Source organism: Macaca mulatta, chromosome 14 (genome assembly GCF_049350105.2).
Source record: "Macaca mulatta isolate MMU2019108-1 chromosome 14, T2T-MMU8v2.0, whole genome shotgun sequence".
NCBI lineage: Eukaryota > Metazoa > Chordata > Mammalia > Primates > Cercopithecidae > Macaca > Macaca mulatta.
In genome coordinates, this window is record NC_133419.1 from 106,704,909 (window position 1) to 106,728,235 (window position 23,327).

At 35.3% G+C, this 23,327-nt stretch overlaps 1 protein-coding gene across 7 annotated transcripts in view; it reads left to right on the forward strand.

Moving 5' to 3' along the window:
• Window positions 1-23,327, forward strand: part of GRIA4 (glutamate ionotropic receptor AMPA type subunit 4) — a 372,806-nt gene that overhangs the window by 245,089 nt on the left and 104,390 nt on the right. For all 7 annotated transcript variants that reach the window (XM_015115585.3, XM_015115581.3, XM_077964932.1 and 4 more), the window contains one exon: window positions 7,553-7,737. In XM_015115585.3, the coding sequence (XP_014971071.1) occupies window positions 7,553-7,737 (185 nt within the window). The remainder of the gene's footprint in view (window positions 1-7,552; window positions 7,738-23,327) is intronic.

Genomic DNA, 23,327 nt, shown 5'->3' on the forward strand with positions numbered 1-23,327 from the left:
TATAAAGGAGCAATTGGAGAGTTTGGACCTGTAAGTGGTGTGATCTGGCTTGCCTGGAAAGTTCCATTCCTGAAGCTATGAGCAGTGTGAAGGGGAGGAAAGAAAAAACATGTAAACAGGCACTTGCAATAATCCTTGGCAAGAGGCTGGGGCCTAGGTGGAGGCAGTGTTGGTAGGGAGAAATGGTCAGGTTTTTGATATATTTTGGAAGGTAGTCTTGACAGAATATGCTAAAATACGAGATGTGCTTGTGAGAGAAAGAACAGAATTGATGGTGACTGTGATTGAAAGGCCTTCACATCGCAGCCTCAGCCTTCCTTGCTAATTTCATCGCTCTCTCTGTTTGCATGCTGAAGTGTGCTGAAAAGTCCCTAAGCTGGAGAATGGAAGACTTGAGTTCAATTCACAGTACTGCTATTTAGTGGGGTTATGCTTTGATATAAGTCACATATGTTGCTTTTATTTCTTCACCTTTATGGTGGGGATAATATCTACTACACAGGGCTGTTATGAGGTTCAATTGTATTGTGAAATACTAATAAAGCATAATGTAGTTTATGAATACATTACTCCAGCAGCCTGCTCTATTAACTATCAACAATTAATAATTTATTTAGCATTCTTCAAGCTCCTGCCTCTGTGCCTTTGTTTTATGATGCAGTAGCTCCTTCCTCCTCACCATCTTTATTCATCAACCCTTTCCATCCTTTAGGGACCATACCACAGTCCAAGTCATTCTCTCCACGGTGAAACCCCCTTTGAAAGGATCTATTCTTTTGCTTAACATGCTTTCCCAAAGTATCGCAATATTGAATAGGTTTGACACTCAGAATTATGTCTTACATACTTTACATACTTAATATTAGATAAAGACCTTGTTTCAGTGCCTGTTAACTCACAAACATATATTTCAATTCCCTTATAAAAACTACAATGGTTGTTTTTATGCACATTGGAACTGTGAACTTTATACAATGTGACATAAAAAAGTATCAAATCAGAATTGTAAATTTTATATAGTGTGATATATAAAATATATAGTAAAACAGATAAAAGAAAAAATTGTACTTTATGAGCAAAATAATAGCTGTATAGTAATTATGCCAGATATTTAGTCTGATTGGAAATTAGTCATTTGCTATTTGAGTTTAAAATTATTCAAATTTTTCAAAAACGCTTTACTTAAAATAGAAATACATTGCCTTTATTGTAAAAAGATGTTGGTGGAGGCCCACCGTGCTAAGAAGATAAAAAATGGTAGAATCAAACTTGAAAAGAGATCCAGTGTATTCGCAGGGAATATTCAAAATCTACAGATTGTTTCCATTGATGTCTATAACCAGAGAGAAAAATGGGTTTCTCAGACCCCTGTCAGAATTTATTATACTACTTTGGGGGATGAAGGAGGTGGCTGCAAGGATAGTTTTCATCAGAAGTCAATTGACACCTGAAATCCAAACAGAAAAATATGTGCTTCTGAAGGTCAAAAAAACCCTAAGAGTTCAATCTGAAAATGGAAGTAGAATGACCACCAGTAGAATAGATAGTGGTCAGACTCAAATCATCTCTCTCTTTGTCATTTATGTGTCATTAATCACCAAACTAATTTATCCTGTATCCTTAATCTAGAAACTATTCTCCTTCCTCTGCATGGTCCTAAATCTGGCCCCTATTACTTCTCACCTGGATTACTACCATGTGGCTTCCTAAGGGATTTTCCCATTTCTACCACATCCATTGTATTTTCCCATTTCTACCCACATCCATTGTATTTTCCACACTTCAGCTATAATCATCCCTCTAAGACACATTGTTCTGTCACTCTCTTCTGAAAGTCTATGAAGCAAAACCTAAATTCCTTTAAATGATAGAGAAAGCTCTTGTAATATATCCCTTGCCTGTTCATCTCTCCAGTCTTAGAAGCTCTTTCCACGGCCCATGCCAATTCTCCACATATCCCTTCTTGTCCTTCCAAACACACAAAATAAACTGAAGCTTTTGAAGCTTCTGAATGTGACCTGCTATGCAAGATAAAAAGTATATTCATAAAGTCTTTTAAGGAGAGTTTCCTGAAGCCTCCACACAACCTTTCCACTTATAACCCATTGCCCACAACTTAGTCACAGAGCCGTATATCTAGCTGAAAGAGAAGCAAGAAAATATATTTATTCTGACTGTCCATAGGTCCAAGTTAAAATCTCCCCTTCATTGCTTTGGATGAAGGGGAGTAGTAGAGAACCACCAACTTACAGACTCTATGACAGTGCTTTAACTTTAAAGATTTAAAGTATCAAATTTTCTTACAAGATGTCATCTGAACTAAATATGAATACTAGAGAATCAGAAGACAATAAATGTTAGTGTCAGAATATGCCTTAGGAAAAATCTAGGACCCAGAATAACCACTTTTAACAATGATTATTATCAATCCATCTTTGAAGATGAATTTTCTACTTTTACTCTTGAGTGTCTGTAGAAAAGGGAAAACTCAAGATACTCCATCTTATCTTGGGTTTACATGAATAGCTTCAAGCTGTAAAAGTAGGAAAATCTTTGCTTATTTTTAGTACGCCCTTTTTGAACTACGGCATAAATAAATACTATAGTTACAGCTGCAGATAATTTTACCCAAGCTACAATGTTGGTTACTCCTCCATGTGCTGAAACCTGGGGGTCCAGACTGTGGCCTTTGAACATGTTATTTCAGTACTAAGCTGCTTTGGAAAGAGTCCAACCTAAATGGTTATTAAATCTACTCCACAGTTCCAGCATGGTGGCATTAAATTCAGTGAGGATTACAGAATCTTATTCCTTTCTGTAACTCAAATCAATATGTGGCATTAGAAACACACAGACATACATACCTTTTTCCTTGAATCTACTAGTTTTGGGCACTGACAAATTGTGCTAGACCAGAGATATTGATGATGTAGTAGCAAGTACCTCCATAGCAATTTACACAATTAATGAGGGAGGCTTTAATTTAACTAACTACAAGCTGCTGCTATGCCCCTTGCCATGTTCCCTTTTCAGGCTCAGCAACCTCCCATGGGACAGACCTAGTCTTCTCCTTCCCAAACCAGTTCCCATAATCTAGATGTTTCTCTATCCCATATTCATCAAAATGGCATACCCTTCATCTTATTACTTCATTATTCTGATGATATTCCTTGATTATTTCCACATTCTTACCTCTTCCCATTTTCTCCTCAATTTTACAATCTGAAAAATGTCTTCTATATCCAGCATTCCATTAACCCTGCTCATGTTAAGTACACCAATGACCTTCTCGTTGAAAAGCACAATGGACACTTTCTAGTTCTCATCCAAGTAAAGCTTTTTCAGGGCAAATGCATAACTCCTTCTTTTCTAACTACTTTCTTCCCTGGCACAAATGAATTCTGCTTCTCTTTCTGCTGCTCTGTGTGCAGACAGTTAAATAACTCTTGCAAACGAAAACATAAAATAAATAAGCCCAGCTATTGTTGTGAGTAGCAACATCCCTGAATTGGTGCTCATCCAAAATAGGTCATAATCCATGGATGATGTAATAAGTGTTGACGTGTAAGGGTGCAGTAGCTCAGGACTGCTTACCTCATTTTGATTCTATTTAACATAATTGATAAAATCTTTCTGTGATATCATAACACTTAAAAATATTTTATATGTAATTGACAGTGTTCTTTAGTAACTATGAAAAAGCCCTTAATTACTATTATAATCGAATAAAGTGATTATGTCAATGGTATGCTCTACTATTCTAAAAAATTATTTTCATCACATTGAATTTATTTATACAATGAGGTGTATTTTGCATAATAGATAGTTTACCTATCAGTTTTGCTAGATAGTAAATTCTTTGTAAAAACAAGAATCACATCTTTATCTTTTGTTTCGCCTTTGTATTTCACATTGCCTATCTTTTTAAAAATGTTCTTATAGGTACATAGTAGCTGCGTATATTTATGGGGTGCATGAAATATTTTGATACAGGCATACAATGCATAATGATCACATCAGAGTAACTGATTATCCATCACCTCAAGCATTTATTCTTTATGTTATAAACATTCTAATTATACTCTTAAAGTTATTTTAAAATGTACAATAAATTATTGTTGACTTTAGTCACCCTGTTGTGCTATCAAAGACTATATCTTATCTATCCTATCTAACTATATTTTTGTACCCATTAACCATCCCCATTTCCCTCCTCCCTCACTATCCTTCCCAGCCTCTGGTAACCATCATTCTACTATCTCCATAAGTTCAATTGTTTTAACTTTTAGCTCCCATAAATGAGTGAGAACATGTGAAGCTTGTCTTTCTGTACCTGGCTTATTTCACTTAACAAAATGTCATCCAGTTCCCACATCTTTATCTTGATATACTTTATAGAATTCTGTATGTAGTAGGTTTTCAGTATATTATGTTGAATTAAAATGTTAGACAGCTTTTTAGAGTAGAAGCAAGATTTAAAATATCCTTTACAGTAGTGAATTTCCTGTTCACTACGTGATATTCACCTAAAACTGAAGTATTAATTTTTCGGCCAACAATATTGTACGACAGATTTTCTAATAACTAGGAGATACAAATCATAGCCAGATGTGGAAATAGTATGACTTGACTTATGATTTTCTAGTTTATATAACAACTAAGTTACATAATCATAGATTCAACAGCAGTATTTTATCCTAGTTACAATATATTTCCAGCTATGTTAGCAAATAAATAAGACACTCACATCTGAATATCAATGAATAATAAGAGAGCATATTAGAATCAAACATAGCTTATAAAAGAATATAATTTTAGCCAAGCTCTGAAACTATTACTGCATGTCCTTTTCTCTGCAATGAAATAAATGCCATTTATTTCTGACTATGATTAATGGGGCTTTTTAAGTAACCAACTTTCTTTACCATTCAACAAAGATTGTGTCCTAGGGTTCTGTCTGATTCCAATTCTAGTGTCATTTTAAATCTAAAAAATCAGATAATGGAAGGCTGGATTTGAATTATAGTTTTGTTTTTAGATTGAGTCCTTCACTTTTGTAAGGTAAGTGGGAATACCCATAAATTTCATCAGAAAGTATGTGGCTCCACATTCTGTAAAAGTCATGTCAGCAGGAGAATAACAACATGCATCTCTAGTCCTGACATGAAGCCTGACAGCCACATGATGCCAGAAATGCAGCAATATTTAGAGAATCGTGCCAAGCTGTGAATTGAGCACAGGGAGAAGACTATTTCTATGTGTGGGGGCCGTTTTTATTATTTTTACAACACTCAAGCAAACAAAAAAATGTTAGCATTATTCTGGTATGATGATAAATAAAAGGAGAAAAAAGAAAAGTAATACATCAATTGGTATTTTTAAAAGCATTCATTTTAAGTCAAAGAATATGTTCATAGGTGTCAAAAAACAATTTAAAGGAACATTGCCTCAGTTACCATCAGAGCATAAGCCCCTGTGACAGAATAAATGAGGCATGAACATATATATTAAGGAAGGTTTCATATCATCACGTTACATATGCGTTGAATGGGAAACAAGAGACAGAGTGCTGGGGTTTTGGGGCAGGGGATCTAGGTAAGATTTGAAAAGATAATTACTGGCACGCATTACAAAAGGAAAGACTAAATGGAGCAACAGATATACCAGAATAATTATATAGTAATTAACATGCCCTCTTTCTTCCTCTTCGGGGAATTTTTTTTCATTTAGATAAAAACGAATCCTGACTGCCACAGTATTTCATTTGGCAGGATATCAGGTAATTTATATTTCAAATATGATCTCATCATCAGTTCCATCTGTTGATCTTAACTGAGCATCAGTAATATTTGGAACTCTGATATGTAGAAAACATACCTGAGAAAATTTTAAATCCCTGAATCTATGAGACTCACATACCAATTAGAAAACTCAACGAATATGCCCTTATCTTGCAAGGGCTTTATATTTGTTTTAAAACTTCACTTTTAATCCACCCAGCTCTCTACCCAATTCCAGGATCACAGGAAGAAGAAACTACAGATAGTTGCTATAGAATGAGCTCGAATAAGTGTTAGACTTCCTTAAAGAGGACTAGAATATTTTGTTTATGCTAAACCATAAAATAAAAATACAACTAACAGGCTCTGATCCTAACCAATCTTAGTGTATGAGATACTTATACATTCAAAGAATCTTTTTTTTTTATTCTTCTCTCACATTACAATTCAAAAACGAGAGATGGGACTGGGTGCTGTGTCTCATGCCTATAATCCCAGCACTTTGGGAGGCTGAGGCGGGTGGATCACAAGGTCAGGAGTTCAAGACCAGTCTGGCCAATATGGTGAAACCCCATCTCTACTAAAAATACAAAAATTAGCCAGGTATGGTGGCGTGAACCTGTAGTCCCAGTTACTCGGGAGGCTGAGGCAGAAGAATTGCTTGAAGCCGGGAGGCAGAGTTTGCAGTGAGCCAAGATCGTGCCACTGTACTCCAGCCTGGGCGACAGAGCAAGACTCCGTCTAAAAAAAAAAAAAAAAAAGGAGATGAAAAAAAGGCAGGACAATCAAGACAATGTTGGCCTGAAGATATACTCCAAATGCAGGAATTATGAGTTCACAGCTCCTGCCTTAATCCAGATGCTTGGACCAGATGCCTTCCCTTTCACATGCAGAGAGAACTAGATCAAGAACAGGGTGAAGACCATTCATTTTATTCTCTCATGGAAGGCTGTCTTCACATAATAAACGCCCCCACCTCTGGCAGTCTCGCATGCTCCTTCTCAACCTTCAAGACCCAATTCAAGTTGTTTCTCCTTTGTAGTATTTTTCCTTGTTCCGTGCAGACAGCTCTAACCAAGCTTTCCCTTGAGCCAACCCTTTACCTTGAGTCCTGCTACACACTTTTTAAAACTAAGTTTCTCTTGTTTATTTGGTCATCAGTCTCTTACCGATTAGGAGTACCAGTGCCTCACTTAGTGGTCATTCAACTCATCCCCAGTCTATATCATTCCCCTGCTGAGAGAGGAAGAGTTAAATAATGCCTCTCTAATATGCACCTGTCCTCATCTACAAATAAGGCACCAAGAATAATGGGTCCTCAATAAATACTGTTGTACTATTTCTTTTACATCTTCTCTTCCGTAGTTGAACCAAAAATGTTGTACTACCTTGCTCAAGGGCAAAGTCAAACAGTTGTTCAAAATGAGTTCCATCTAGTGAGTAAAATAACAAAAAGGGTTTATAAATTTCTATTGACTACGGGTGGATTTGTCTCATCAAAAAAAGTGTCTAGAGCAATGCAATATTCTCCACTAAAGAGATTTTGAGAGTACAAGGTATGGTGTTGCTACTTCATTCAATCGATATTTTAAGAGATTTTGTTCCCGTGACTAAAGAAAGTAAGAACAAATTATTCAGAAATAACCACACAGACTTTAAGTTTCTAAGCATTCAGTATATTTTGGAGTGTAACAGTGTTGATTTGGGCTCAGTGCCTGCATACGTCATTAAAGGGGAGTAATGTTTTTAGTAACTTTTTTTTCCCCCAATAGGATACTCGATACTCCAAGCTATTATGGAAAAAGCAGGACAAAATGGTTGGCATGTCAGCGCTATATGTGTGGAAAATTTTAATGATGTCAGCTATAGGCAACTTCTAGAAGAGCTTGATAGAAGACAAGAGAAGAAGTTTGTAATAGACTGTGAGATAGAGAGACTTCAAAACATATTAGAACAGGTAAGTCCTAGATTTTATATTTTTAACCTAGACCCTATACAGAAAAATTTTACCTTTGATTGACTTCTCCCCATCAACATCTTCTCCCAACTTTTAATTTGGAGTGTGAGGTTTGAGAGTTTTCATTCCATCACTTATCTTCAGGACGAAATCACAATCTTTTATCACCAAAGACCCTTTTGGTTCTTAGGTCTCAACGTATTTAGAAAGCTATTTCTCACATATTCTTAAGACTTGAACGAGTGAAGGACCCTGTGTGAATCTTTAAGAGCTCCTGGCCTCCAGTTTTCAAAAATATGAATGTTGAAGATTAATCCCACCTAAAAACAGTACAAAAATTCTAAATTTGTGAGTGCATCTTTTTTAGAGGCACACTTACTTTAGAGAAGTGCTACATGAGAAATAGCAACATAAATTACTAAAGCAATAAAATAAAAGAAAATTCAGTGGCATACTGTATAAAATTTAGTGGAATACTGTATATAACATATTTTCTGCTAGGTATGATGAGTAAATACATTACTACCCCAGTGGAAATGGTTTTCAACTCTCCTCAAAACGGAAAAAATCCTTGAATAAAGGTTTCAATAAATATTTGTTGATTTGATTTGAAGCAGCCAGGAAAAGATTAAACTGAGCTTTGCTGTTGTATTAAATGATAGGAAAATATCATCAAATAATGGATAACATCTGCCTTCCCCTACCCCTGCAGATCATGATAAAGCTTTAAAGGCTCTTTGGCTAAAATCGCAGTGAATGAATGCCATCTAGTGGTTTTAGAAATGCTTGCTCATATTTATCTACAGTATGTTAGTTCAGCCAGACATGGGCAATACAATTTTTTGTTGGTTAGTTTGTTACATATCGTTTAACTGCATAATTATATGACTTGATTTCTAATAGTAAACTTGCCAATTTGGAGGCTTATTTATAGGAATAACTTTAGTATTCAATTATAAAAATGAAAATCAAAATATATTTCAGAGATTCAGCCTTACTATTTGCAGGCACGGGACTAGATGTCTTCAGTTTCCTTCCTCAACTATATTAACATTGGTAAAAGTGAAAAATAAAACAAAACAAACAAACAAAAATGTTGTATTGCTAAAGTCTAAAGAAGCCAGACCATAAGAGGAAATAACAGAGTATTTGCTTCCTGTCATCCCTTTGTAGAAGAAAAAGCTATAAATAGATGATAGATAGATAGATAGATAGATAGACCAAAGAAATATGTATATGTTATTTTGGGAAATATTAATTAAAAGCTTATACATTTATACATTACTCGGGCTTATTCCTGAGAGAGTCCAAAAAATTATTGAAGTTGTAGCTATTCAATGTATATGAAATTTTTAAATGGTTAGTTACAGAATCCAAGAAAAAAATATTTCTTCTTTCTTAAGCAATACAGCCACTTTACCTCCGACTCCCATTGCCCTCCCTCCCACTCCCACCCCTGTATTGAAAGTTTGAGTTGTTTGACCTGAACAACTGAAGCTTTGTAAATAACTCACGATGAATCCCACAGAGCAGCCAATTCTAAGAACTGCCTGGATTGCCAAGTTCCTGTCAGAGGGTGAGTAAGGCTCAGAAAGACCCTCCACTTAGCACCTGTGCTTAAAAGACCAAGTCTGGAGGAGGCAGTTGAGTGCCTAAAGCACACTGACCCATTTCAGAGGCTTAGCTGGTTGCTAAGAAGAAAATCGGCACACCTGGGTGCTTTGGATAAACTCTTTGAATAAGCCATAAATGAGCTCTTGCTAAAGGAACTGGACATCTTATATTTTTTTGTCGTTTTAAAGAAATTAGAAAACTTGAGTGTCTACCTTTTCTATTTTTCTTGCCGAATTCTAAAAGGTTTCTTTTCTATCAAGATTGCATGGTAATAATAATAATAGTAGTAGTAAGAGAACTTTGTCCATTTAAAATGCCTCTCAGGTATAAATCTCATAAATTGCAATAAAGTCGACTGCATTGTGAGAAAATAATGTACTCTTAATTGTCCTATAAAATTTTCCCTCAAGAAAAGCTGTGTTTTTATTCTGAACATGCTGTTGTTATTGTTGTTTACTATCTGTATTTTAATTCTTTGTAGCTCTAAATGAAACAACTTTTAATGTTTTCTTGGTTTTACTTTTGGCTCATCCACAAGAGCTAATCCACACTTTGTCAAGGATTTGTACATGTACCTTAAGACTCCTGTGTTTCAACATCCTCTTTCATAAATTAAGATAGCAAGAGGAAACAATTTCAAAACAAAGCATTTTTAAAAGGTAAAAAGTTAAATGCTAAATAGTCTTGATTAGAAAAATGCCTTTGAAAAGGTGGCCCTTTCTCAGAAGATGGTGAAATTAATACAATGATGATAACGTTCTAGAAGAATGGACACACTTCATATTAGTAAATTTCTATGGCTGGGCATGGTGGCTCATGCCTGTAATCCCAGAACTTTGGGAGGCCGAGGCGGGGGGATCACCTGAGGTTGGGAGTTCGAGACCATTCTGACAAACAAGGAGAAACCCTGTCTCTACTAAAAATAAAAAATTAGTCAGGTGTGGTGGCACATGCCTGTAATCCTAGCTACTCGGGAGACTGAGACAGCAGAATCACTTAAACCCAGGAGGCGAAGGTTGTGGTGACCCAAGATCGTGCCATTACACTCCAGCCTAGGCAACAACAGTGAAACTCCATCTCAAAAAAAATTAAAAAAAAAAAATAATTCTAGAAGGATGGGCACATTTTATATTATGGTAGCATGCCATCAATAATTACTTCATTGACATCTTCATTTGTATCAATTTGCAAAAACATAGTAGAAATAGTTCAGAAAATATTCTCTCAAAATACGTTAATGGAAAACTGTGGTTATAGAACCTTTTCATTTTCTATACATGTTTTCCAAATTATTTTTATGACATGAACTAATTAGTTCTTATAAACGTATTGCTATTTAATATAGTAGCTAGACATATACTCATTCAAGCATGTCACAAAATGAGTTTAAGATCAAGTATTTAAAAATATGGTTTAATGTACACCATAAGAAAAAAAGGGAAGAATGTATGTAAATATCATCCACTGAGTCATTTAAGAGAGTAGAAACATTGAAACCACAAAGTTAGATTTATTTTGATCGTATCAACTCCAGTCAAACAAATTGGAATTTTAGCTCTCTAAATCCAATGGGCAATTTGGTCCATTCATTTGCAGAAACAAGACTTGAAAAGAAACCTAAAACGAGAAGTATTTTTAAGTGTTTGCTGAATTTGTGATAAATTTTTGATAGAATATTTTTACTTAAATTGCTATGAGTTTGACTGAAAGATATTATAAATATCATTGTGGACCCTAGCTTTATTCCTTTCACCTAATTTTCTTCCTGTAACAATATGTCAATTATTTTGTAGAATAGCTTGCAGTAGCTTCATATAGCTGGAATCAAATGAACTGTTTCATATCAAAACAAGAGATTTATAGTGTGAGTCTTTTTATATATGATTTATACATGTATCTGTTAATTTTAAATTCTGAACCCTGTTGCTTGCAGAGAGTCCCTAGGGATTCTACCTAATAACGTTATCAATTGAACACTGAAGCATCAGATTTTGGTTCACATGTTTAACCTAGTAGCAAAAAAAGCAACAACAAACCTTATCTTAACTATCTTTCTGGCAGCCAAAGTAATTGAGCAAAATGGCACTTAAGGCTAGTGGTTGCTCATGCATTTTACTCCACTGTGATAAAAACCCAAGGGTCCAGCAGCTAGATTTGTGTGTTCCTGTTAGTGAAACCCTATTCCCGTGAACTCCCAGCTCTGATCCTCTGGAACAGAATTATCACAATCGGTAGTTGGATGGTCTGCACTCGTCTACCTCTTTCTTTGGTCAGTTACATTATATCTCCCAAATTATGATGGTGCCAACAAAATAAAAATGAGTGTTTTCATTCTCTGAGAGATGGGTAAGAAATCTTTAGTTGTTTATTTTTAAAAAGTAAATGGAATCACTTACCACCTATGATTCTTCTCCTTCTCACTTTAAATAAGGACAGTTGAGCTGAGATGACCTTGAAAACCCTTGCTCTCTCTAAAAGTCAATAATGCTATTTCCAGTGAAGTCTTTTTAATGATTTGTTTGATCCTAAAGCAATGTATAATTTTATGCATGGGATATACCTTGAAAAGGAGCATGTATTAATAGTAAAACTTCAGTCAAGTGACCTTTTCTGGATATTTATTCATTCTACAAACATTTGTTAAGTCCCCACTGTGTGTGTGTGTGTGTGTGTGAGACACTACATATGCAGTGTGTGTGTATACATATATATATACACACACACATATATATACGCATATATGTAATATATATATAGAGTCAAGTACTCTGCTCTGCTGAAGATACAGTGTTAAACAAAACAGATACATTTTCTGCTGTAGTTAGTAACTTATGTCTGGTTAACTCAGGTTTAAACCAAAAATATTTCCTAAAATCCTACTAAAATATGTTATTTCTTTTACAAATACATTATGTAGATGTACATAATGTATTGGATCTTACACTGCCTTGGGGATTTTGCTATGGGTGCCAGTTATTATTAAATAGATGAGATATCAAGGGCATTTGATAGAAAACTAGAACAATATTGATCCTAGTACACACCATGGATGTATTTAAGTAATCTAACCAAGTATTTATCAGGAAAAGATAGGAAGGACTGACCTTACAGTATGAAGTAGATATTTAACAAAAGAATGGAGAAAATGTCTCTAAACTCACAGGTATCTTAAACTGCCTCTTTATCATGTACCCCAGATTTAATTGGAACCCCTTTCAGCAGTATTGCCGCTTTTATTATATGAAAGGGAATTTAGTGTCCCATCAGACACAATGTGAATCTCAGATTACTGGCAAAACCAGTGACCTTCCCACACTGTTTGCAAATCAATCAAAAAAGCCTAAAAGCCACAGCTGTCCTCTCAGAGGCTTATTGTGACAAAAAGAAGCCAATAATCCTACCTCGGGGCAAGATCAATAAGAAAGAGAGGAAAATTTCTCAAACCTAAATGTGGTCGTTTGCACATAATAGATGAAATGTAGACATGATCCCAGTTAACTTATCCTAAGCCCAAGGTTGCCTACCATGTTTAGTACCTACCACCTAAGTGAGATGTTAGGACTCAGAATTTTTGGCAAATGGTCAAATGCATGGCAATACTTAATAAACGCCTATGTATCTAGAGTTTGCATTTACAAATTTTCACAACTCTCAAACATCAGGGATCATACCAAATCTAGAACTCTGCCAGTTCCCCCTGATTCCCAAAAAGTCTCTATATTGAATAAAGCATTAAAAGGAGCCAGAAGCTTAAAGAGCCTGCCTCTGTATCCCATAACTGGTTGAGTCACTACCTAAAAGGAAAGGAACATTTTTGTTACTGGCTAATGGCCATAAGCTCAATTTTTTGTACCAAAGCCAAAAAGCAAAACAAAACCCTCAAAAACAGAAGGGACAGAAGGAACAAAAAGAAGCACAACAAGAAGAGGAAAGATAGCTATAGCTATAAGGAGGAGGAGTCATTACAGGAGAGATCTCATAATTGGAGATAACAGCTTTGATTATTTGGATCATCTATATAGGATTCAGCGGCATACACTCTGACAGTAGGAATGAGCCAACAACTGTAGGTGGGACAGCTCTGCACTTGACACTTCATACATTCATTCAACACCTATATGTCACACATTGTTCCAGGCACTGCAAATGCCTGCTGTACAAACGTGAGCAACTCATGGTCCTTACACAATGTTTACACTCAAGCTGTGAACTCAGAAACATGCATAAATAATTACAAGACAATTTGATGGCTTCAGAAACAGAGATATTACAAAAATGTATGAAGAATCCAGAAAATGAGGTAACTAAGTATAATCAAGGCAGTCCCAAATGTTTCACAGAAAAAAGAAGCATTTAAACTGAAAATGCATTGGATTTTCCCAGCCAGAGAAAAGGGGTAAGGGTATTCCAAGACAGAACTAACTGTAAAGCAAACAACATCTGAAAATCCTCAAAAAGTAATCAAGATTGGGTATGAAGCAGAAGTAGAAGCTGAAATGGAGCAGTAGACAAAGTTAAAGCTGTAAAGATTGGAGGTAGCAGAAACGTAGATTCCTTGCATTACACCAGTTTAGTTCTTTATCTTTCCTATTGAAATCTTATCTTCGTCAGGGCAGAGTCTATGTTTATTGTTACCAGTACATCCCGTAGTGACGACAGGGGTTCAAAAAACAAGTATTGAATAAATTGGAAGCCTAAATGAGCCTCACTTGAAGACACAGGCAGGAGACACATTTTGTATGTGTTTAAGGGAAGCCTTCAATTACCTGGGAGGCTTTCTTGTCCAGAATTTCACCTGTCCAAGATTATGGGACACCTACATGTCGCAGAGTTTGTTGTGCAGACTGAAAAAAGCAAGAGTTTTATTTCCATACATTAAAGCAACAATGGGCGAGATGCAACAGGAACAAATCAGGCACCCAAAGAAATTACTACAGCAAAGAAATCATATCAGCAATTTCCCGCACTGCAGTACTGGCAGAGCTTGCTGCTTTGCTTCATTATAAAGCTCCTTTTGCATATCGAGCTTTGCTCAGTCAGGATCTACAACAAAGTAAGAAGAAACTCAAAAGATGTGAGGTTTTGCTAAGAAGGTGAATTTTACTTCTTTAATATTACTATTTAGCAGAACTGATTCAAATGTGCAAGCGCCATTATGATGCACTAGGTTTGTTTTCATAGGAAACAGAAACACCTTGACAGATCTGCTGGACTAGTGCAAATGGAATTGGTGGGGGTTAGAAAGGGGTGTCTAATTGTCTCCTAGCAACTGTTACCATGGTTGCAGCCATACCTCATTTTCTTATAAAGTAAAAAATAAGATAAAATAAAAGGAAAAGTGAAGGAGCCAGAGGATATAACTTTTTTGAAGAAAGAAGAAAAATATGATTGTCAGAATGCAAGTGCTTTTGTCTGGGAAGCATCGTGAATTCTATGATTAGGTTAGGTTCAACTAAGTGTGTTTTAGTTGATGCTGCAGGAACACTTACTGGAACAATTTCTACTATTGTTTTTGACAGAAACATCCAAAACTTCAGCTTCTTTTACAAAGATAAAGGAAAATCTGCTTGATAATTTTAGAGGTATAAAATGAATTAGTTTTTCTAGCCTTAAATCAAAAGCAGCTGCATACAAGTATCTACTGTGGTTTAGGGAGAGGTAAGTTATATTCCTCATTAGGTAGAAAAGAGAGGATAACATCGTAATTATTTAAGTAGAATTTTGCATCTACTCCCCAAATGTTTAAAATGTTTAAAAGGCAGTGAGATTAACAAAAAGGAAGCAAAACATTCAACAGTACCTTTGAGGACCCTTTTCTGAGTCTTGTAAACATCATAAATATAACAACATTTTTATAAATTATACAGTATTTATATCAAACAGTTCAGTAATAAAGTGTAGTCTCTGACAGTAAATGAAATGATACATCATTTTATTCACTTTGATTCAGTCAGAAAAGTAATGGAACAAATTCATTTCTAAACCTTCCCTCAAGATTAGCCACATAATTGGACACTAGTTCCCTGCTGATACAGATTTTCTCCAATCTCATATACAACTTGTGACAAGTTTGAGATTAGAAGGAAATAAAGTAGTGTAATTTTTACCAAAATAATAATGATAAGGTTCACATAATCACTGGTAAAAATAAAAATGAAAGATGGATTAAGATTGGATATAAGTAATTTATTTTCTATTTTTTAAAGTTTTTTCCCAGGGCCACATACACCAAACAGTTCTATTATTCATCCAAAGTCTGAACATAATTTGCTCCTGTATTTGACTTAAAGTGTTCTTTTTAAAACCACAGAACTCATACTGGGGGTTATATATACAGTGTATGTGCAATGAAATAGATATATTCTATTTTTAATACACATTCTATTTTATAATTTATTCTAATTCTTTTAGAAATTATTCTAATTTTATAATTAATTCCATGTTCATAATATAATTATATAAATATTGTTCAGTAACACAAGAGAAACACATTTTCTTGTCTCTGCCCACCACATTATATTATTTTCCTTTCTTATACATGTACCACAACACTTATCCATTTGGTTATTTATTTAACACACATTTGTCCAGTACCTACTAATTTCCAAGCACTGCATATAAGTTACATCAATTTTAGTTGATGCCGTGAAGGAACTCTGAATGCAAAACAAAACAAAACCAAAAACAGAAGAACATAATCAAATAACATAGCACAATGTGGAAAGGTGCAATAAAAAAATAAAAACGGGGAGTCTGAATTCTCCAGGCAGAGACACTGGGAAAGAGCATTCAAGGAAGATGGCCTGTGTGAGAACGGAGTAATAGGAGGGAGCTTCGTGTCCTGGGAAAGAAGTGAATGTGGATGGAGCCTAACCCACTGTGGGTATGAGATGGCCAAGGCGAATTAAAGACAGATTATGAGTGACCTCATGGGCTTTACTAGGAAGTTTTAAATTCATCATTGCATCATAGATGTCATTGGATGTTTTTAAACATGATTGACGTCGTGGTTTAGAGCCATAATTCCGATGACAACATAGAGAATGAACCAGAAGGTAGAAAGTGACTGAGCAGTGTACCTGATGACTAAGGAGTATACCAAATAAGCAATGGTACTTCATCTGTAGACTGTATTTTTTATAATCACATTTATACCAGTGTATAACTTAACTTATTTAACATCTCCTTAAATATTTATTGAGTGCCTGTTACAGGTCAAGCCAAGCATATCCTCGGCTTAGGAAAAGCCCCTGCACATTGCAGTTTATATTTTAGTGGGGGAGCCACACAATAAAGGAACAAATATATAATGCCAAATAGTGATAATGAGAAATTATTCTTGCATAAAATTAGTTTATTAAATGTCTATTTTGCCAAACACCATTTTTGTTAAGATTTTAAGAAGTGTAACTAATCCAACTAGGGTTTTTAGAAAAATAAATTTGTCTTGGCAATTTTAATAGTATTGTTAGTCAATGAGAATAATAGCCTTCAAGTTTTGACTGGCCTATGTGCAAACACAGGCAAAATAAACTGAGCTTGCTATGCAAAAATTACATACCCACAGCAAATGGGTCAATCTAGTTTATTGGGGAGAGGTATTTTTTTCTTGCCTTTTATCTCTATAGTTAGACCTTTGGGATTTTTAAAATGATATTTATAATAATATTTATTTTAATAATATTGGAGGTAATCATGTGAACAAATGTAAATGGTTCTAACTGATTTGTTGAGACAGGGTATCTACTTACATCTGTGTCTTTATGAATCCACTTCAGAGGAAGCTGGTTTTCTATTACGTATTTGAAGTATAGCATAGCAAAGCCCAAATAAACTCAAATGTGAAAAAAAATCTGCTGAAATAAAAGCAAAGAGAATGACTCTGGAGTCATATGACTTTCAGAATTAATCACAATTTCATAAGTTAATTACAATTTAAAACATGCAAATGTAAAACCCTGACCAAAAACAGTATTTGCTGAAGTTATTTAATATTGAAGGACATTACTTCCAAAATTATTAACAGAACATATTTGACAGTCTAACTGAGTCATTGTTGTGGGTATAGATTATCAACAATGAAGGGAAATAAGAAAATGCTGCTAAAGCAACATTTATGTTTATGCCAAAGCAACATAAAGTCTAGAGTGTATATGAAAGTTAGGGAAGGAGGTGAGCGAAAGATAATGCTCTAGGAAGAATGTCCTTAAACAACCTTTTAAAACTGCTCTACAGAACTGCATGCCCTCGCTCTTGAGATTTCACTGTACATTAGCATATTGAAGTCTCTAAAAATTCTTATGTCAAAGAAACCTCTTAAACCTTATTTAACCTAGTGTTCTTTGTAAAATTGGCCATAAAACACTTTCTTCGCAGCCACTTCTTTACAATTTATTTGCCTTGTATTAATCCAAGAAAATAAAAGAAAATATGATTTAAGAAAAATGAAAGAAGAAAGGACATTCAGATGATAGTATCTCAAATATAATAAAGAAAAGGTAATAACAGCAAGGGGCTAGGGTGAGAACATCACATATTAACAGAAGCCTCCCAGAGACAATGGCTCACACAGTCCTCTACACTGGAGAATCACAGAATCACAGACTCTCAGGTTGACTGGATCTTAAAAGTTCATCCATCCTATGAACAAAATCTTCACCAGGTGCTTATGAATTCCACGGTTGAACAATTTCATCTTCAACATATTTGACCTTAAATTTCAGCATATATTAAGCAATATATCCCTAACAATATATCCCTTTGAAACATTCATAACAGTATGTGATATTTGAAGATAACTTATTCCCATCACCACCGTCCCCATCAAGTTTTCTTTATAATTCAAGAATAGATATCTACTCATTGATGATATGTCCAATTAGAGACATCTCAAGAAATTAGATATTTGACTTTCTGGTTAAACAAAATTAACTGTATATACTACTACCTTTGGAATTATTATGTTCAAAAAGTATACCACAAAATGTAAATACCATTGTACTATGCTGTGAATAGTTTAATTTTTTGTATATAAATGAATTGTTAATTTTTATTTTTTAATTTACTGAGAATTTTTTGACAGGAATATCTTAGATTTAAAATGGTATGTCATTTTTTTTCTTTTTGAAGTTCTGACATATATATGCAGAACTCGCAGGTTTATTGCATAGGTATACATGTGTCACGGTGGTTTGCTGCACCCATCAACCCATCATCTATATTAGGTATTTCACCGGGTGCTATCCCTCCCCCAGTCCCCTACCCCCCAACAGGCCCCGGTATGTGATGTTCCCCTCCCTGTGTTCTCATTGTTCAACTCTCACTTATGAGGGAGAACATGTAGTGTTTGCTTTTCTGTTCCTGTGTTAGTTTGCTGAGAATGATGGTTTCCAGCTTCATCCATGTCCTGTGTTAGTTTGCTGAGAATGATGGTTTCCAGCTTCATCCATGTCCTGTGTTAGTTTGCTGAGAATGATGGTTTCCAGCTTCATCCATGTCCCTACAAAGGACATGAACTCATCCTTTTATGGCTGCATAATATTCCATGGTATATATGTGCTACATTTTCTTAATCCAGTCTATCATTGATGGGCATTTGGGTTGGTTCCAAGTCTTTTCTATTGTGAATAGTGCTGCAATAAACATATGTGTGCATGTGTATTTACAGTAGAATGATTTATAATCCTGTGGGTATATATCCAGTAATGGGATTGCTAGATCAAATGGTATTTCTAGTTCCAGATCCTTAAGGAATCGCCACACTGTCTTCCACAATGGTTGAACTAATTTACACTCCCACCAACAGGGCAAAAGTGTTTCTGTTTCTCCACATCCTCTCCAGCACCTGTTGTTTGACTTTTTAATGATTGCCATTCTAACTGGTGTGAGAGGGTATCTCATTGTGGTTTTGATTTGCATTTTTCTAATGACCAGTGATGAGGAGCTATTTTTCATATGTTTCTTGGCCACAAAAATGTCTTCTTTTGAGAAGTGTCTGTTCATATCCTTTGCCCACTTTTTGATAGGGTTGTTTGTTTCTTGTAAACTTGTTTAAGTTCCTTATAGATTCTGGATATTAGCCGTTTGTCAGATGGATAGATTGCAAAACTTTTCTCCCGTTATGTAGGTTGCCTATTCACTCTGATGATAGTTTCTTTTGCTGTGCAGAAACTTTTTAGTTTAATTAGATCCCATTTGTCAGTTTTGGCTTTTGTTGCCATTGCTTTTGGTGTTTTAGTTATGAAGTCTTTGCCCATGCCTATGTCCTGAATGGTATTTCCTAGGTTTTCTTCTAGGGTTTTCATGGTTTTAGGTCTTACATTTAAATCTTTAATTCACCTTGAGTTAATTTTTGTACAAGGTGTAAGAAAGGAGTCTAATTTCAGTTTTCTGCTTATGGCTAGTCAGTTTTCCCAGCACCATTTACTGAATAGGAGATCCTTTCCCCATTGCTTGTTTCTGTAAGGTTTGTCAAAGATCAGATGGTTGTAGATATATGGTGTTATTTCTGAGGCCTCTGTTCTGTTCCATTTATCTATATATGTTTTGGTACCAGTACCATGCTGTTTTATTTACTGTAGCCTTGTAGTATAGTTTGAAATCAGGTAGTGTGATGTCTCCAGCTTTGTTCTATTTGCTTAGGATTATCTTGGCTATACAGCCTCTTTTATGGTTCCATATGAAATTTAAAGTAGTTTGTCCTAACTCTGTGAAGAAAGTCAATGGTAGCTTCATGGAGATAGCATTGAATCTATAAATTACATTGGGCAGTATGGCCATTTTCATGATATTGACTCTCCCTAACCATAAGCATGGAATGTTTTTCTATTTGTTTGTGTCCTCTCTTATTTCCTTGAGCAGTGGTTTGTAGTTCTCCTTGAAGAGGTCCTTCACATCCCTTTTAAGTTGGATTCCTAGGTATTTTATTCTCTTTGTAGCAATTGTGAATGGGTGTTCACTATTGATTTGGCTCTTTGTCTATTATTGGTGTAAAGAAATGCTTGTGATTTTTGCACATTGATTTTGTATCCTGAGACTTTGATGAAGTTGCTTAACAGCTTAAGGAGATTTTGGGTTGAGACAATGGGGTTTTCTAAATATACAACCATGTCATCTGCAAACAGAGACAATTTAACTTCCTATTCCTATTTGAATACACTTTATTTCTTTTTCTTGCCTGACTACCCTGGCCAGAACTTCCAATAATGTGTTGAATAGGAGTGGTGAGAGAGTGCATCCTTGTGTTGTGCCAATTTTCAAAGGGAATGCCTCCAGCTTTTGCCCATTCAGTATGATATTGGTTGTGGGTTTGTCATAAACAGTTCTTATTATTTTGACATACATTTCATCAATACCTAGTTTATTTAGAGTTTTTAGCATGAAGCAGTGTTGAATTTTATCAAAGGGCTTTTCTGCATCTATTAAGATAATCATGTGGTTTTTGTCCTTGGTTCTGTTTATGTGATGGATTGCGTTTATTGATTTGCATATGTTGAACCAGCGTAACATCCCAGGGATGAAGCCGACTTGATCATAGTGGATAAGCTTTTAAATGTGCTGCTGGATTCGGATTGCCAGTATTGTATTGAGGATTTTCGCATTGATATTCATCAGGGATATTGGCCTGAAGTTTTCTTTTTTTGTTGTGTCTCTGCCAGATTTTGGTATCAGAATGATGCTGGACTCATAAAAAGAGTTAGGAAGGAGTTCTTCTTTTTCTATTGTTTGGAATTGTTTCAGAAGGAATGGTACCAGCTCCTCGTTGTACCTTAGGTAGAATTCATCTGTGAATCTTTTTGTTCCTGGGCTTTTTTTGGTTGGTAGTCTATTAATTACTGCCTCAATTTCAGAACTTGTTATTGGTCTATTCAAGGATTCTGCTTCTTCCTGGTTTAGTCTTGGGAGGGTGTATGTATCCAGGAATGTATCCATTTCTTCTAGATGTTCTAGTTATTTGCATAGAGGTATTTCTAGTATTCTCTGATGGTAATTTGTATTTCTGTGGGATTAGTGTTGATATCCCCTTTATCATTTTTTACCGTGTCTATTTGATTCTTTTTTCTTTTCTTCTTTATTAGTCTGGCTAGTGGTCTATTTTGTTAATGTTTTCAAAAAACTAGCTCCTGGATTCATTAATTTTTTGAAGGGTTTTTTGTGTCTCTATCTCCTTCAGTTCTGCTCTGATCTTAGTTATTTCTTGTCTTCTGCTACCTTTTGATTTTGTTTGCTGTTGCTTCTCTAGTTCTTTTACTTGTGATGTTAGGGTGTCGATTTTAGATCTTTACCACTTTCTCCTGTGAGCATTTAGTGCTACAAATTTCCCTCTAAACACTGCTTTACCTGTGTCTCAGACATTCTAGTATATTGTGTCTTTGTTCTCATTGGTTTCAAAGAACTTGTTTATTTCTGCCTTAATTTCATTATTTACCCAGTAGTCATTCAGGAGCAGGTTGTTCAGTTTCCAAGTAGTTGTGGGGTTTTGAGTGAGTTTCTTAATCCTGAGTTCTAGTTTGAGTTCACTGTGGTCTGAGAGACTGTTTGTTATGATTTTTGTTATTTTGCATTTGTTAAGGAGTGTTTTACTTCCAATTGTGTGGTCAGCTTTAGAATAAGTGTGATGTGTTGCTGAGAAGAATGTATATTCTGTTGATTTGGGGTGGAGAGTTCTGTAGATGTCTATTAGGTCCACTTGGTCCAGAGCTGCATTCAAATCCTGAATATTGTTGTTAATTATCTGTCTCATTGCTCTGTCTAATATTTACAGTGGGGTGTTAAAGTTTCCCACCATTATTGTGTGGGTGTTGAACTTTCTTTGTAGGTCTCTAAGAACTTGCTTTATGAATCTGGGTGCTCCTGTATTGGGTGCATATATATTTAGGATAGTTAGCTTTTCTTGTTGCATTGATCCCTTTACCATTATGTAATGCCCTTCTTTGTCTTTTTTGATCTTTGTTGGTTTAAAGTCTGTTTTATCAGAGACTAGGATTGCAAGTCCTGCTGTTTTTTGTTTTCCATTTGCTTGGTAAATCTTCCTCCATCTCTTTATTTTGAGCCTACATGTGTCTTTGCATGTGAGATGGGTCTCCTGAATACAGCACACCAATGGGTCTTGACTCTTTATCCAATTTGCCAGTCTGTGTCTTTTAATTGGGGCATTTATCCCATTTACCTTTAAGGTTAATGTGTTATGTGTGAATTTGATCCTGTCATTATGATGCTAGCTGGTTATTTTGTCCATTAGTTAAAGCAGTTTCTTCATAGTATCGGTGGTGTTTATAATTGAGTATGTTTTTTGCAGTGGCTGGTACCAGTTTTTCCTTTCCATATTTAGTGCTACCTTCAGCAGCTCTTATAAGACAGGCCTGGTGATGACAAAATCTCTCAGCATTTGCTTGTCTGTAAAGGATTTTATTTCTCCTTCACTTATGAAGCTTAGTTTGGCTGGATATGAAATTCTGGGTTAAACATTTTACTCTTTAAGAATGTTGAATATTGGCCCCCACTCTCTTCTGGCTTGCAGGGTTTCTGCAGAGAGATCCACTGTTAGTCTGATAGATTTTCCTTTGTGGGTAACCCAACCTTTCTCTCTGGCTGCCCTTAACATTTTTTCCTTCATTTCAACCTTGGTGAATCTGACAATTACATGTCTTGGGGTTGCTCTTCTCGAGGAGTATTTTTGGTGTTCTCTGTATTTCCTGAATTTGAATGTTGGCCTATCTTGCTAGGTTGAGGGAGTTCTCCTGGATAATATGCTGAAGTTGGTTTTCCAGGTTGGTTCCCCTCTCCTCGTCATTTTCAGGTACACCAATCAAATGTAGGTTTGGTGTTTTCACATAGTCCCATATTTCTTGGAGGCTTTGTTCATTCCTTTTCATTCTTTTTTCTCTAATCTTCTCTTTATGCTTTATTTCATTAAATTGATCTTTAATCTCTGATATCCTTTTTTCTACATGATCAATTCAGCTATTGATATTTGT